Below are 16491 nucleotides of genomic sequence, written 5' to 3'. Positions count from 1 at the left end.
TTTTCAGAGAGAAAGCGAGGACAAGATGGTAACTCAAGAACAAACCTGCTGAACCCTCCGCTGCACAATGAAACCTTCGACTGTGCAGCCTGTGGCAACGAATGTGTTTAGAGCCCAGCATTTGTAAATCATATTGTATATGTTGTTTGTTAGGACAAGCAATGTTCTCTTGACCTGTTGACCTTATCAGGAAACCCCCTCCGGGGCACGTTAGGCTTTCGGCGTGTTGTTTGGCCTCATGTTTTCCCTCTTGTTTTGTTTGGAAAACCTCCAGGCCGTGGCGAATGGCGCTTGGGGTTAGGATTGAGGTAAAGACGGGGAAAAAAAATGCTTATTGTTTCACGTTTTTTGCATGACTGGTCTTCTGATAGAGAGAGAACTGTACAAATACTACACAGCGATATCTACATGACAATCAACACACACTTCTCCTGTTTGAAATGATACCAGATGTGTTCATGTTCATGTCAGATGTGAAGCGAACCTGATCATCTTTTCGGTTGAAAGACTTTGAACCCATATGCAGCCTTTGTGTGGGCTCACAGCCTTCAGTCAAAAGAAAGTTTTGCTGAGTGACTGAGAAAGAAAACTCCACAAATGTAACATAAAGGTCACATGAAGTCTTTGAACTGTGTCAACACTTGCTTGTTTTCCTTGTACTGCCACATATCTGTATTTGAAGACATGAATTGATTGCATCTAGAAATGTTTTCCTAAAAGAAATCAATGAAGGAATCATTAAATGATATTGAGTTAAGATCCTGCGTAGTTTTTTTCTAAAACAAACTGTGTGTGTGTGTGTGTGTGTGTGTGTGTGTGTGTGTGTGTGTGTGTGTGTGTGTGTGTGTGTGTGTGTGTGTGTGTGTGTGTGTGTGTGTGTGTGTGTGTGTGTGTGTGTGTGTGTGTGTGTGTTTTTTTTAAGGCTCAGAAAAAAGGAATCACCCCCTCTTCAAACCAGCAGGCATGCATCGTCTGGCACGGCCACATGGCCCGCCGGACAGACCGTCATCTCATGTTACTCCGCGGTCTTCTCCTCTACTTTGAACCTGACTCAATTCAACTTTTCCAAAACAGAGCTCTAGTGGGTTGGGGGGGGGGGGGGGAAGCAGACTGACAGGGTCCTGTGAGGCTGATCCCTGGGAGTGATAGGTGGGGGTCCGGCTGGGGAAGAAGAAGGCTTCTTGTTGGAGACTAATTGAAATAACGTGGCCTGCCGGACCTAGAAGGCTTTGAAGTAGTTTGGCTCGTGTGTACAGTGTGTCCTAACTAGTGGTTGTGCAATGCTCTATCCATTAGCTGCTCCTGCAGACACTTGACTGTTGTTGCTGCTCCGTCATGCTTCAGGAACTCATGGGACCCTATTGTTTTTTTTCACGTAAAAACACATTATTGTCCTTTTTACGAGCGTAAATAAGTACACGTGTAGTGAAACGGGTCCTGATACCCTCTCAAAGGACGACTAAAGCCTCCCTGTGTGCCGCTGTCTGAGGTCTTTCTACAGTATCCGCTCAGATTTGACTCACTCACTGTATAATCTCCTAACTGGGTGCAAGTTTCCCTGCTTTCATGTGTCAGTCAAAGCTTATGAGAGAGGCAACGGAGCAAGCCGCTGCGTCTGTTTGAGTCGAATGCTGATTAATTGCGAACGGATGAAAGTAGAGGGTTTTCGTTTCCCTGTGGGGGCCTGTTCCAACCCCGAATGTTTACGGTCGCTTAGCATCCCAATAACCCGGCATAATTAGTCCGATCAAATTCAAACGCGAGTAAATACTAATGTGTTCTGTGGAAGCCTGTTGCTTTCAAGTGGGACTTTTCCCGTTCTTCAGATCTGCTCCACGTCCCTGGATTATGAAGAAAGGCTTCTGAAGCGGCTTTTGGATGAGGCTTTTGTTTTGGGTGTGTTTTATTTGTTTTTTGTAATTTATGTCAGCTCCAGCTTTGCAGGTGTGCTTTGTCCCTTACCTCCTAATACCTCATGGTTCAGCATTGCCTTCTGATGTTAACTCCTAATTTTAAGGCGTAGGTTGAAATAAAGATGGATTTCAGGATTAAGTCGTTTGCCCAAACACAGAGTTTTGAGTTTGTTTCTGGCAACACTTAATGCTGAGGAGACTATTTGAGCAAAGTCAGCTATTTCTAAGGTTGATAAAAACACAAGACTGTTTTTATTTTATTTTTAGTCACAATTTTGTTATATTTTAATGTTTTCTGCTTTACAAACATAGGACAATCCTAAAATAAAAAGCTCAATTAAAGAATAATTCTACGTATTCTAAATATTCAAAAGCTTAATTTAAGTGTTGCCAATCTGTTCAGAGCTGTTACATTAGAAACGATGCTCCTGTAGAAACCACAAATCAGTACGATATCAATGTTTTATTTGCGATGTCATGGAGTACGACACTACCCATAATGGAAATGTTTACCACAAACGGCTAGTGCTGCGTTTACACACTGAGTGACGCAGCAACAGGCTACGAGTCATTTGTAATGGCCGGGTGACATGAAGCTACAAACAGACACGCGACACCACGGGCTCCAAAACAATTAATTCACGAAATTTGCTTCTGAAAACATTTGAAGGCGATAAATAAGCAATGCTGTTGCAGCAAGCCGCCATTCACGATGGTTTATGGGATGAGTAGTTCACTCACTTTTAAAATATTCATGTACACATATTTTATGGTCACGATTCATCTCGTAGTTGGTTGGCTTGGTTCAATGATTAAACTCTTTTATATTCGGAATTTCTAAAACGTCACTGTATCAAAAGGATGGGAAATTCACTACCGGGACCGGTGCCGTTCAAAAAGTGCGCGATCACTGTTGAGTCTAAAGCTCAAACCAAGCACGCAGACTGAGCAGTGAAGTCCGCTGTGCGACCCAAAGCTGAACCTCGGCTTGTTTGAGGACTCATTGAAGTTTCCCTTCAAACACTAACTGCTCTTGACATAAAAACCCAGTATAACTTTAACACAGGCCAGCTACTAGTGTTCCCCTGTTTCAGTCGTCAACATCAGAGGCTGAACTTCATCCTCCGAGGCAATGTAATCCACTCAGCGACCAGCGGCCGTTAGGACCCAAGGCTCATTTTACATTGGAGTCAGTTCTTTTTATAATGGAGCACGTCATTCTCCCAGGCCACAGAAGAGGCAGATACCTCACTTTACTACACCACAGATGAGCGTAGCAGAGCAAAACAGCCCCAGCATGCCCAATCCACCCTTGCAGATGTTCGTCCTAGACCATGCCCAACACAGGAAGCCATTAAAGAGCAAATCAATCAGTCGGCAGTGTGGAAACTGGGGAGACGAACTTCCATGGAAAGCTTGCGGAGGGGCACGTTGCCAGGGGGAGTGAGATGCGCTACGTAGCTTGTACCAAATATAAATTCATTGCAGGCTCTTGGAAACTTCTGTTTTCATAAACACGACAACTGGGTGGAAGCGATTTTCCCGATTCGGAGTGATTTAAAAATGCAAAGCAGTGGCGGGCACGGACAAAAGCGAAGTGAGAGGAGAAAATAAATACAGAATTGTTAGCGTTCGCCTTTTATTTGCCTGGAGGGGAAATATTTTCAAAGCTCATTCTCATCCTGAGAAATCATTTTAGTGGCGATAATCCTCAAACAACATTCCCCTCTGATTTTTCCAACTGAAAAGAATACAAACCATTTTCAAAAGCTTTTTATGCACAGATCAAGTGTCCTCATGAATAAGGATGTGCACCACGGCACTTCTTCTCAGCATGCAAAGATATTGTTTTTTTTGCTCTGTCGTGATTGTTTGTTTCCCTTTGAAGGAGTTAATTCCTGACAAACACAACTTCCTGTGACCCTGCTTCACTGCTCTCCTGGGTCCTTTTTTTTGGATGTTGTTTTTTTTTTTACCGCGACATGCAGCTCTTGTGATTTGGTTTCATCTGCTTCAATCAGATCCCATTTGAAGCCACATCTTTTATTGTTGTGTGGTCTTTTATTTACTCAATACTGAGATGGCAAAGGTAATAGACATTTTAGGATTTGACATCTCTTGAATTCATAGCAACAGGTTTAAAAAATAAAAAGTTTCGTACGATCCGTCGCTTGCGTCTGTGAGTGAGCGCACAACCCTGTGTCTGTCCACGGCTAATCTCGCATTCTGCTGCAGCAAGCTGCAAAAAAATGTCGGGGTGCCCAGTTATGGATGCGTGCTCAAGGACCGCTCATGGTTGCGGTGACTCACACTTTCTCAAAACATCTTTTAATGCCTGTTTTATACTGCCATTGACTGTGGTGCGTGGCTAACAGCTAACGCAACTACCAGTACACACACTGCTGTACCTTCCCACAACTCACTCGCCGCTGAGTGGGCAGACAGCTTGGAGAGTTTAGACTTTAGTTTTTGATTGTATGAAGTGACTTATACGTTGACTTTGAGCCGGTTGCCGGCACACATCGCCGCTTGCTTTTGAGTTTTAATTAAATGTGTTTTAACGACGCCTTACAGCGCATTGGTGTCTAGACAGGAGGTTAGCCAGTTGTGTGTTTTATTAATTCACTCACACAATACAGCAGTGATCGTTGCAGACACACCTGCGGATATCTGCACTCTACTGAGTGCACCTTTCTAGTTTGATATGCGTTTCCCCACGTCGTCAATTTATTGTCACATCCCTGCCAGACATTTACATGGCGTCTATCCAAAGGAGAACCTTCTATCACTAGATGTAATCTGTCAAAGGAAAACTTTATCCCCAGATACCTTAAGTCTCAGTAGTTAAAGCTGAGTGAGTAATTCGTTGACTCTAGATTTATGATAGCACCTGTCTATTAGCACAAGTGAACTGCCCCAGCAGGCTTGGGAATTCCCATCAAATCCAGCCCCAGAATCCCCCCAGAATCCCCCCAGATCATCAAGCACTTTGTTCTTGCCATCAGAGATAAAGCTCTGCAATCCTCCCCAACCATTACGCTTGATGATCTTCTTAACTTGCTGCGTTACGCCAAAGCTAGCTCTAAGAAGAAAGAGGCAACTTCAAAAGGCATATCCCCCCCCCATCATGCACTGTGGAACTTGTCTGATGCACAGATATGATACAGAAGGAGTTAAATCTCTGCTCCGTGTAGGTGGAGTTTCATCTATGGATTTGTTTGTGGTTGTCAGTGTGTCGGTGTGCATACTGTCTGAAACCCTGCAGTGGTAGTGACAGCTTTTCAAATGAATTCATATCAGGTGATACAAGCCCGGACTTGCCTCCGTTTCATCTTTTATTTTTACTGACATTAGTGTCTTAATGAAGAAGATCTTAATATTCAGTCATTGCAACATGCAGTGCTTTCTTTGCGATCATTCGGTGCGAGTGGTAGTCTGCTCACTTTACATCCTATTTATTTATTCGTAGACAATTGCTCACTTTCAAGACTTCTGCACTGAGTTCAGTATCTAGTTAGCCCACATTCTTTGGCCCTTGAGGCAGGTATTGTTTACTGTCTAGACACATTTGCTGGTGGTTCTTCTCAGTGTGTGCCCGTGCATATTCCTGCTTGTGGATGAGCATTTCATGTCGCAGGAGCGTTGAAGGTCCTTTATTTTTCTCTCTCAGGCTTATTATGAATTCTCAATGTCGTGATTCATCATCTGTTGTCTCTTCCTCGGCACGTCTGAATCCACAAGGTTGAAGATCTCATAAGTATGCATATCCCCGTCCCCGCTCAGCCCTGCGCTAATTGAGAAGACACAGGCAGCCACAGCATCATCAGGTTAATTTCTTGTTATTCATGCGGAAGGAAAGACGAGTTTCACTTTGTTTCAGTCCTCTCATTCAGAGCGGCTTCTGAACGTCTGGACAGTCACTGCTTAGTGGTTTTGACAGTGCTCATGCAGTAATTACTACAGATTGTCAACATGCTATACATACATCGCTGTACTCTGTATTTAATATGCATTTTTCTTTCTTTCTTTGCTCGCTAATCCTAATACGTTTTAAGGTATCGACCGAAATAACCCAGTACCAAGTAGTATAGAAACTTTTCCAGTCAAACGACACCTGAAATCGATCCTGTTTTTGCCCACAACCGCAGCAGCTACAGCCTGCCTGCAAACAGCTGCCGTTTTTTCGCCATGTTTTGGACATTTTGTAGACAAAATATTTAATCAATTTATGAAGAAAAGATTCATCTTCCTTTATTCCATCCATGTGAACTGTATGGCATATTTTCTAATGCAATGCTTGAACTTTTATATACGGTACTGTACAATACTTCATTTTACTTTTGAAAAAATGTAGTTTCACCTAGTTTCAACTCGTTTTTCTAAGCATACATGATATACATTTCTGAAGTTCACTGATTACGAAGGTAACAAAGTCTAATTTAAGCAATTCAGACACAGTCTGCAGTAATCTCTTGCTGCTACTCCTGTGTAGTGTCTGACTGTGCAGCGCAAGGTAATCCTCTGGATGTGAACTGAAATCTTCCAACTTGCTTTTCCTTCAGTTTCAGTACGATTTGCAGCCAAGGATTTGTCATGCTTTCTGAATTGCGTTTTAGAAGATTGCATGGAGGACACAGCTTCCCCTGCCTAGTTTCATGTCATAATTGGGATTGAGATGTAGTGGGAGACGTGCCAGACATCAGCCCAACATGGTGTATTAGCAGCGACAGGGGATCGCCTGTTCACAGCTTGAAACTATAAACCTGCAAACATGCATTTTGTTCCTGGATCCTGTGGCCTGAAACTCGGCTCATGGACACTATGGAACTGTTTAGCTGCTGGAATGAAACATGAGGTCAGGGCGCTTTTCATCTTTTTGTTCAGCTCTTGTAAACAATGTAGCCATACTAAAGTTTGCATCCCCAAGTGTGTTTCCCATCAGCAGTTTACACTTTGCATATAGTGGGTTGTGGTTCTCACAAAAAGACGACCATCAGAGGATGTTTACAATGTTGTCGAGTTTGACATGGGGGGGGGGTGTAAAAACAAGTCTGGCCTCAATATACCCCACAAAGCTAAAACCGCCTGGAGTTGTTTGTGCACAAAAAAAAAAAAGCATTTGGATTGAAGTTGACTCAGTGTGGTGACCACTTTCTTCAACTCTGTGAAGACGAGGCTCAGAAGACTCTCAAAACAAACGCACCACTTGCGAATGTAAAGGACACGTTCTAATTGTATTTCTTGTGTTTCAGCAAAACAAGGTTTCCCAGAATTTTCCAGAGCCAAACGTTCCCAAGTAGATATTCAGAATATGTCATTACAGCCCAACAGAGAAAACTTGTTGTTGTTTAGAGGCTCTCGTTTGACCTTTTGTCATTCTCCAACACGAAATAGCTCCGATGCTCCTTTGCCATTAGCAGCTAATTTTTAAGTGTGAGTCACATGTGCTGTCATTGTCACACTAACAACTAATATCCATCTCGGGATGATCCCCACTGGGTGGGGACATTGTTTTATGGCGGGACGTGCTGGCCAGCACTTCTCTGGCTTCTGGCTCTTTTCCTGAGCTGTGACGAGTGACTGCGAAGATATTTCTGACTTGGAAGAAGGTTGATGGTGATGATGTTAGCCATGATGTCCTTATCTTTGCTGGCATTAAAGGGCAATTTCTTATTTGTTCTGTTACATCAATCTCAAGCGTCAGGAAAGTTGAGTTATACAGTCGTCGAGTCAGTGAAGAATGGATCAGTAAGAACACCGCCGACTACATTTTCCAGTGTGATGGGTCACAGCTGTTGTTGTGTTCGTATGTGATATTGCTTCTTCGTGGAATACCCCATTTTAGTTTAAATATGTTATTCAAAATGAAAGCTAATTGATTAATTTAAATCACAGCCAATGTGTATTCTTTCCATTGTTTTTCTACAGTTTCTCAGCACCACTGCTATTGCTGCCACCCCGCTTCAAATACATTTTACTGCATCACCCAATAAATCAGTCACGTTTATAGGATTTCCCAAAAATGGAATGATCACTTATGCAGAGACCAGGCTCTGGTTTAAAAGGGCCGAGATGCTTCAAGTTTGGCTTTTGGTTTGGTTTTGGAACTTTTGAGGTCTTTTGGTATTTTTGCCCTTTTGAGGCTGGTGGCCAAGGCGCGAGAAACACGAATGGCTGGCGTCCACTGTAGTTAAAAGCTGGCAACTGAGTTGATGTTTTACCAGCCGGTCTCATCTTGTGCTCGAGAGTTTTCTCTTCCTCTTCTCCTCTGTTCAAACTGAAGGAACAGAACAACCGATGCAAAGCAATCACATCAACCCACGCAGGCTGTCATCTTAGAGGATAACAGTTTACATGTTTCTATATTCATGTTTCTTCATTCTATATCAATGGGCTCATCTGTGCTGCTATAAAAGGATAATACAGTTATAATCAATAGAATTAATCATTAAATCATTAAAGACATAACACAGGCAAACGGTAAACTTACTACTTAAACTCTCAGTTGTAAACATCCATCACAGTTTACAGGCAAGGCTTTGAGCTTCAACTTTTAACCTATGAACGTGCTTACGGTCCCATAGATGTGCGCACTGTGTGATGTAAGATTTGTATAGACACATTTGTAGTTTTATCACCAACTAGATAACCTCCATATTACTTTGGAGGATACAATGTTACCATAACTGATACGCATGACACATGACAATGAGACCCAAGTTGTAATGAACTGTAATGAACTTATTTACAGCAATTTAGTCCTGATAACAAAACCCAATCCATCCACCTCTCATGCTTTCTCTGCCTGCTTTCTATAATTTCTTCTTCTCCTTTTGTGTCCTTTTTTTTTTAAGGAGATAATGGCTGAGCAATGTTACAATAAACATTCCAGAGGGTGTCACCCACCCGGAGCCTAATTAGAGACCCGGGAGGCCGAGCAAGACGGATGACTGCTGTGTGTGTCAGCGAAGAGAGGCGGAGCAGGGTTTGTGGTGCTGCTGCTGGGGGCTGCTGGTTACGTGCAGGTGGCTGGATGTAAACGTTAGCTTTTATCTTGGCTTTGAACACGGGTAAGCTCAGGGGCCTGCACAGGTGTGTGTGTGTGTGTGTGTAGGGGATATGAGTTAAGAGAAGATGGTGGTTGGGGGGTTGTTACTGCTGCAGATAGGGCCAGAGGCAGTCATTTGTCAAGGGGAGCCCACCTCAACAAAGCTTTGCCGGGGTCAGAGAGTGACACCATAATGTGCGTTGGGTGTGCAACCACTAATGATCTGGATCATATGGACACTGATGTGGCCGCGTGAGGGTTTGTTGGCCGGGGTCAAACAGACTTCAGACAACAACCAGATGCTTTGGTTGAGTAATCGCGTCGACTCACTGTGTCCCCCCCCGATAGGAGTAGACGCGAGAGAAGTCAGCGTCAATGTGTGTGCCGGCGTGTTTTGTTTTGAATTAATGTAATGAGCCAAGCGACCGCAGAGATTGTTTCGGCACTGTGGAGAATGATCCGGACACCGTGGTGATGAAAAAAATCTGCATCCTCCTTCTTGTCAGGTTCTTCAGGGTGCACACACGTCCCCAACCCAACCAAATTTAGCCTCAGAAGCGAATTTCCATCATACTCGTTTTAAAGGATCGGTTCACCCAATTTATCAAAGATTTATTTTCTTGATTAATTGAGTTATTGTTTTGTCTGTAACATGTCAGAAAGTAGCGAGCCCACAATTTGTCAGAGCCCAAATTGAGTTATTCACGCCGTTGTTTTTGTCCGACCAACAGTCGAACCCAAAGATAATAAGTCTACTATCATCTAAGAAAGAAAAGCATCAATTCTTCACATTTGAGTACTCAAGTGTGTAACTTAATCAAATTCAAAGTAGTTTTGCATACACTGTTCACAGTCAAGTCTGTGAGTTATCCTGAATAATCACGCTGCTGTTGAGCTTTTAAATGTCACTTTTAATGCTGTGAGCAGCACAAATGAATTCCCGTTCACCTTTTATTGTATTGAAGTGCTGTGCTGGCAGAAATGTCAAAGATTCCAATCCTGGAATAAGAAACACAAAAACTATCTGCATGGTTTGATTCCACTTCAGAAAAGTTTTTTTTTTTTGTAATCTGAGTGAATGGACGGACCCTTTCAGTTGTGTACCTCTCTCTCAGATGAGATCGAAATGAAATGGCGTGTCAAAAGATTTGACAGCTTCAGGTTCAATGCAACCAAAGATTCTCTCGGCTGCCAAGAAGGAGAGAAAGCAAAGCGCAGAGCGAGACGTAGTTTTTGTCCAGGGAAGTAGAAAAATGTGGCATTAAAATTCAGGGCCAGGTGCTCGTGTTTACCCAAGAGAATACAAGGACATGACATGAGTCTTGGCTCCTAAATTTGTGAATTCAAAGCATCTGGGCCAACTTCTAATTCAGCTACGCATAACATCCCATTGGCAGGCAGATCAGGGATGCCGGACTACTTTCTAATACATCTCGGTGGATTATTCTTGCTGTGACCTTCATCCGCCGTCTTGCATAACAAAGCAGGGAGGACACACCGGCAGGGCGAGAGGGCTCAGCGCTCGCTGCCGCATCCACCCGTGCTAGAAATGTACACACATGGAGGAGGAACTCTGGATACTCGTTATCCGACGTTCTCAACCCAATGAAAAACAGCCGAGCAGTCTAAAAGGCGAAGTGCCCGAAAATAATTAAGTGTGAATGTCATGTGTGGAAGTGGTGAGTTTTATCTGGAGAGAGCAAAAAAAGACAGAGAAGAATTACAGTAACTCCAGCAGACCACAAGGAATGTGGCCAGGCAGCGTGTGTAGACATGTCCAACATGTGATCTCACACACACACACACACACACACATACACACACACAGACGCACACACACACACAGACACAGACGCACACACAGACAAAGAAGACAAAGGAGGCCTTGCTACCACAACTGCACAGCATCACAGACTGATAGCATTCCGGGAAGATGGGAGGTAATGACAGGACTCCAATTCAGGTTAATGATCATATAGTTAATAGTCTGAGGGCACTGAGACTGCTTTGTGTGAGCACCCACTCATAACATGTCACATGCTAAATAATGATAGCGATGCATGGGCTACTGTGGCGGATGACGTATTCAGGTCCTTGGTTCAGTTAAAAGCAGCATTACCTCAAAGTAGAAATACTCGATGGCTGTTGGAAGTGTTTTCTAAAATAAAGAGATTCTCTCTGTAAAAAACCTTTGACTCTAATATGTCAACACAATGAAACAATCATTTTGAACATGGCCTCATCCAATGCTCAAATAATGTATGGAAATGAGCACACAGTATATTCACCTGTTGTGTCTCCCCTTAAGCAAAAATAGAAGAAAATCGCTGGTTCCAGTTCTATGATAGTGAACTGAATGTGTTTTAGTTTAGTTTATATGAAACATCACGATCAGCTCTGGGAACTTTATCAAGAACAGTTAAAATAATTCATTGATAATAAAAACAAGTGTTAGTTGCAGCCCCTCGCAGACAGATAGAAAGATATATCAGCCAAATGTTATATATTAGATCATTAACAGTAGCACAGTATACTGATGCACAAATGTGGCGAAAACATATTATTGTTGTAGTTTATCCACATTCATTTAAACTACTTATACTGAGATGTAGTTCAATCTTTAAAAATGCATCATATTTTCTAAAGGTGTTGTGTAGCTGCAAAATATCCCCTAAAACGTAGTGGCAAAGAAATGTAAAGTACAGAATAAGAAAATACCTCAAAATGATACTTAAGTACAGTAATATACTAAGTATACTTAGTTATTGATGGGAAATGTAATGGGATATAATACATATAATGTCAGAGTCACTTTGGACCGACAGCTAGTTTCAGAAAAGGTTAAACATCTGAGTAACCTGTCAGTATAGTTACATTATAATAAATCTTTTTCTCCCAAACCATCTTTCGCTGTAAAGTACAGTTTTTTTACCATCCAGCATCTCTAAGCCACACAGTTACGTCTCTGGAAAGGGCACACGTCATGCCAGATTACTTTCCCAGTGCTCCCCATCTCAACCCCGTCGGTTTTGGCAAAATACATGTTAGGCCTCCTTTTCCTCAAGAGTGGTGAGCTCATACTGGATCTTCTATTTTTAGGCCAACTGGCTGCGTTTGATGCCGTGGACTCTTCTCAATGGTGCTGCATGATGCTCGCAGGGAAACACACGAGGGTGCTGTTTCACACTGAAGATGAGACTGTCAGTGTGAAATGGCAAAGAGGTGAGAAGCACCATCAGTGGGCTTACACATACACACACACATACACACACACACACACACACGCACGCACGCACGCACACGGTGCTCCTGTTTCTAGCCAGTGAGTAAGATTAGAAAAGCGTGAATGGACACATCTGAAGGAAAAAAAAAATCATCCAAGGAGTACAATTAGTATTTTTGTTTCCTTAAAAAAGAACATTACATTCATTATATACCGGAAATGTTAAGATAATCTGCTTGTTTGTTTTAGTTTAAAATACAACACCTCACCCATTACTGTGGATTAGAATGATCCAATAACTAACTGTGGACATCAACAACTAAAAATCGCTCCAGAAAAAAGTCTTGTGATTCTGCAAAATTGTGCCCAGGGACTCGCATCTATTGATTAAATGTTAGGCAGACAAATAAAAATAAAAAAACACTTAAATGTTTTGTGATCACAAGTTTCTTTGATCACAACTCCAGCCGCAGGCGCAGGAATAAAAAAAAAAAATGCATAAAAAAGTAGAGTAATTTCCCCAACCTCATCCACGTCTTAATTCATCTTTTCTTTATTAGGCCATAGGGCTACCTTCTGTAGCCTCCTCTCTACCAAATCATGTGCAAATCCTTCTCCCTCACCACTCCCCCCTGTTCCATAATATAGCTATTAAAATGACGTACTGCCTTTGACTTTCCTTTGTGTGCATTTTAGAATTGAGTACTGTATGTCGTAGCCCAAGGGTCTCCAAATGTAATGGACCCCCAATTAGATTTAGACCCCAACATCATAAAAACCAAGACAATACTCCCGTATACAGCCGACAGTGGCGTAAGGCTGTTTACGACGGGCCCTACTGCACGCTAGATTCTAGTTGTGAAGCACACACACAGCGTGGGCTGGCAACTGTTTATTAAAAAAAGCCCAAAAAATGTAATTTACGGAGCTTCGCTGCCGTCTTTCCTTACGTGCTTCTTTTATGTTTGAGAGGCATGACTGCTGGCTCGGCTTGCAGATGTGCTCAGCTTGTCAGTCTTGACAGATTTTGTCAAGACACACACACACACACACACACACACACACACACACACACACACACACACACACACACACACACACACACACACAATATTGCATATTTGCGAGGTGGCAATCTGGGCCCTTTCTCCATCCAGTACAATACATTTTTGGAGAGCCTATCTCTCTATAGGCCCCTCCACCCCGGGGCCCCAGTGCAGCTGCACTGCCGACAATGTCTATATTTACGCCCCTGCCACCAGACGGGATTTATTGTGCGTCACTGGTACTGCATAGCATGTCAGTGGACTGTTCTGATCTGATCTCCTGTAGCATCACTTCTATACCTTTAATGTAGAGACCTAGTAGTAAATGCACGATGGCTGTGTGCTGCTTAAAGTTAGTTATTAAAAGTGGAATAGGTTTGGAATGATATTCCAAACTCAGTTTATACTTTATTAACCTGCTGTTTATCGCACCACTGAGTCCAGCCTCCAACCCCAGCAGCGCCACCCTCTCTCCCTCCCTCCCTCCCTCCCTCCTCCTCCGTTTTTTCCGCTGCTTCCCCAGCGCTGCAGGTTGAATCTATTGCCCCTATTTCCTGTCACATGGGTTGGAAATAGGATCCCTGCTTTCTACTATCTGTTCTCGTCGTTGTGGTGTCAGTGTAGTAGTGGCTGTAGGACCTGCCTTGAAGTTCAGGGACTTTTAACGCCGACCGAAGAGCGACTCCTGCACAGACCGGGACAGTCAGTCAGTCAGTCCGTCAGTCAGTCACCAGCTCGCCGGTCTGCGCATCCGTCCGTCTGGCTGCACTTCACCTGAGAGCCAGCACAGACTCTTTAATCACACGATGGATCCCTGGACAGTCACATCTGCTCTTCTCCTCGCTGGGGCTATTTCTTCTGCGGCTTTTAGTGTTTTCGACACCGGTAAGTAAAAACTTTTCCACTCGCCTTTTCTGTGGATGCATTCCGACGAATATCTGCGTAGTTGAAAGCGTCTCCAAAGTTGCTCTTTTGCGCACCGGACAGGCTGTTATCCTGTCAGAAATTGTGCAACACACCAGTGAGAGTTCGTTGATTTGAATGATAAAGTTATGTAAGTTAAGTATGTTTAAATTTGGGATGGAACATGTCGCATAACTTCATTTACAGCTCACCGTCTTGGTCCAAATCGCACCACGACACTGTTTCCCAAACTACACGATGTCTTTACTTGGTGGTGTTTACAGAGGGCGGCCAAAAAAAATGGGGGGAGAAATTGTTTGGCTGTTATGTGAGTGAGGTAATGTGAGCGGAGTGACTGTTCCGATAAGACTACAGTTCCAGTGTTGCCTCCACACCTACAGGGTAAACACTTCCAAGCTGCGTTCAACGGTGTCCTGTCCTGTAGAGAGTCCCCGTGACAAAACATAGACTAAACAGGGCTCCAAGTGAATCTGGAAAGAGCTCCAAAAACATCTGGAACCGATGTAGCGTTGTTCTGAAAGCTGCGTTCTTCATATAATCAGGGATGTAACGAGCGTTTGACCCAAACCGGCAGCTTTTACGCACCGGACTCTCCAGCACGCTCCGCGCTTCTCTTCCCGGTGTGTTTACCTGTTCTGCATCAGCTGCCGATCGTTTACACAGCAGTTTTTTTTTTATTGGTCCCATTTCCAACAGCCATGGCAGAACATCTTTACAACGTTTTTGCCTATCACTGTGGACTGCACTGCATTACTGGCTATTGTGTCTTTTAATGGAAACATACAGCCCCCCCCCCCCCCACCCCACCACCCGTTTTCCCAGAAATAATGAACTCTGCACCCTCGGCTCAGTCATCTGATATCATCCCTTTAATTTACCGTCAAATTCAGATTAATACGCAGGGATATGTGTGCGTCTATCGGCAGAACTTCAAAGTCACAGCCGGATCCCCATTCTCTAAATATTTAGTTTGAATGTGCAGATCTAATAACGGTGACCACACAAACCGAGCTTCTCCTTGCTGTAATTTGTGCCGCTTTTCATGTCGAAGCAGCAAATCCTCATGCTTTCCTTTTTAATTTTTTTGTCTCTTAATTATACCCTTGGATTTCAAATTAGAGGGTCCACCATCTGGGCTAGTGCGTAAGTACTCCCATGTGTACCTATGTATTAACAAAGTATTTAAAGCAATGGTGTTCCCCCTCATAACACTGGGGAGGAAAAAAAAGAGGCCCAGTTTGTGTTTTAGTTTAAGTCAGCTGTGCCATATTCACTGTACAGTAATACAATCATTCCATGCGTCTAAAAGAAGTCCGTCTCTTGTAAATGCAGAGACTGTTTGATGCTCTCCTTGCTCTGTTTTCCCCTAATATGTTTGCACTGTGCGGTCAAACTGAGTGTGAAACCTAACAACACCTGAAGTAACCCGCTCCCCACTTTAATCATTTTTTTTATTTTATGATTTCATGACACAAGTTTACGATTCTTATTAAGCCATAACTCAGTTCCACGAGATATTGCTGCCAGTGCATTTTCTGGCACTCCTTTAGTTCCGGTGTCCCCTAACCCAACAACACCTAAAGGACAAATCCTTAAACCCTTCTGCACTAGTAGACGTTGTTAGTTCAGCTATTGTTTCTTATAATCACCGATTATCTTCTAAATGTCTGGAGCTACGATGGAGTTCAAAAGCAGAAAACTTTTAGCCTCAGAATCAAAGAGTCGGGGCTTCTTGCCAGACGTGTAGTTTTGTGCTCATGTTCAACAGGAGGGACCCAATCAGAGGAGATTAAGTTGATGGTTGATTGGTGAGAGGGGAAATAGATGCTGCAGGTGGAGGGAAAGTGAACGCACTGAAACACACGGCGCTGCAGAATAACTCCTCCATCTGTAGGACTAGTGGAATTATGCACCACGTCATTCTTGTGGTTTAGCATCGTCCAGATGCATTTTATGAATGTGAACTCTCATCAGAAGAGTCCCGGGCATGTGAAAAATATGAATTCTTAAACACAGCAGAAAAAAGCCAGCCGCTGTTGCTTCTGTGACTTGTGTCTAAAATCATTACACTGGAGTGCTTTCGCTGTCCTGGTGGAACTGTAGCAGCGCATCAAGCAGGAGTGTATTAACAGCAAAGGTGTTTCATCTTGCGTTGAGCGATAACGCGCTGAGTGATACCGGTATGCACACACACACACACACACACACACACACACACACACACACACACACACACACACACACACACACAAAGAAGAAAAGAGTGAAACTGTTGCGGGTTAGAGATGTGTTGGTTGTAGCTGGAGCAGCTAAGTGCCTTAATGCAAACTATGATAT

At 43.3% G+C, this 16491-nt stretch overlaps 2 protein-coding genes across 3 annotated transcripts in view; both read left to right on the top strand.

The window, feature by feature from the left end:
* susd2 (sushi domain containing 2) overlaps nucleotides 1-751 on the top strand; it is a 22082-nt gene extending 21331 nt beyond the window's left edge. Inside the window, exon 14 of the mRNA XM_079161623.1 lies at nucleotides 8-751. Coding sequence (XP_079017749.1) covers nucleotides 8-32 — 25 coding nt within the window. The 3' untranslated portion in view covers nucleotides 33-751. The remainder of the gene's footprint in view (nucleotides 1-7) is intronic.
* A 13055-nt stretch (nucleotides 752-13806) lies between these two features.
* The window catches only part of kremen1 (kringle containing transmembrane protein 1), a 56237-nt gene continuing 53552 nt past the window's right edge, over nucleotides 13807-16491 (top strand). For both annotated transcript variants that reach the window (XM_079161743.1, XM_079161742.1), the window contains exon 1: nucleotides 13807-14115. In XM_079161743.1, coding sequence (XP_079017869.1) covers nucleotides 14037-14115 — 79 coding nt within the window. In that variant the 5' untranslated portion in view covers nucleotides 13807-14036. The remainder of the gene's footprint in view (nucleotides 14116-16491) is intronic.

This window comes from Pholis gunnellus (assembly GCF_910591455.1).
Source record: "Pholis gunnellus genome assembly, chromosome: 6".
NCBI lineage: Eukaryota > Metazoa > Chordata > Actinopteri > Perciformes > Pholidae > Pholis > Pholis gunnellus.
This window is presented reverse-complemented; position numbering and strand designations above follow the sequence as displayed.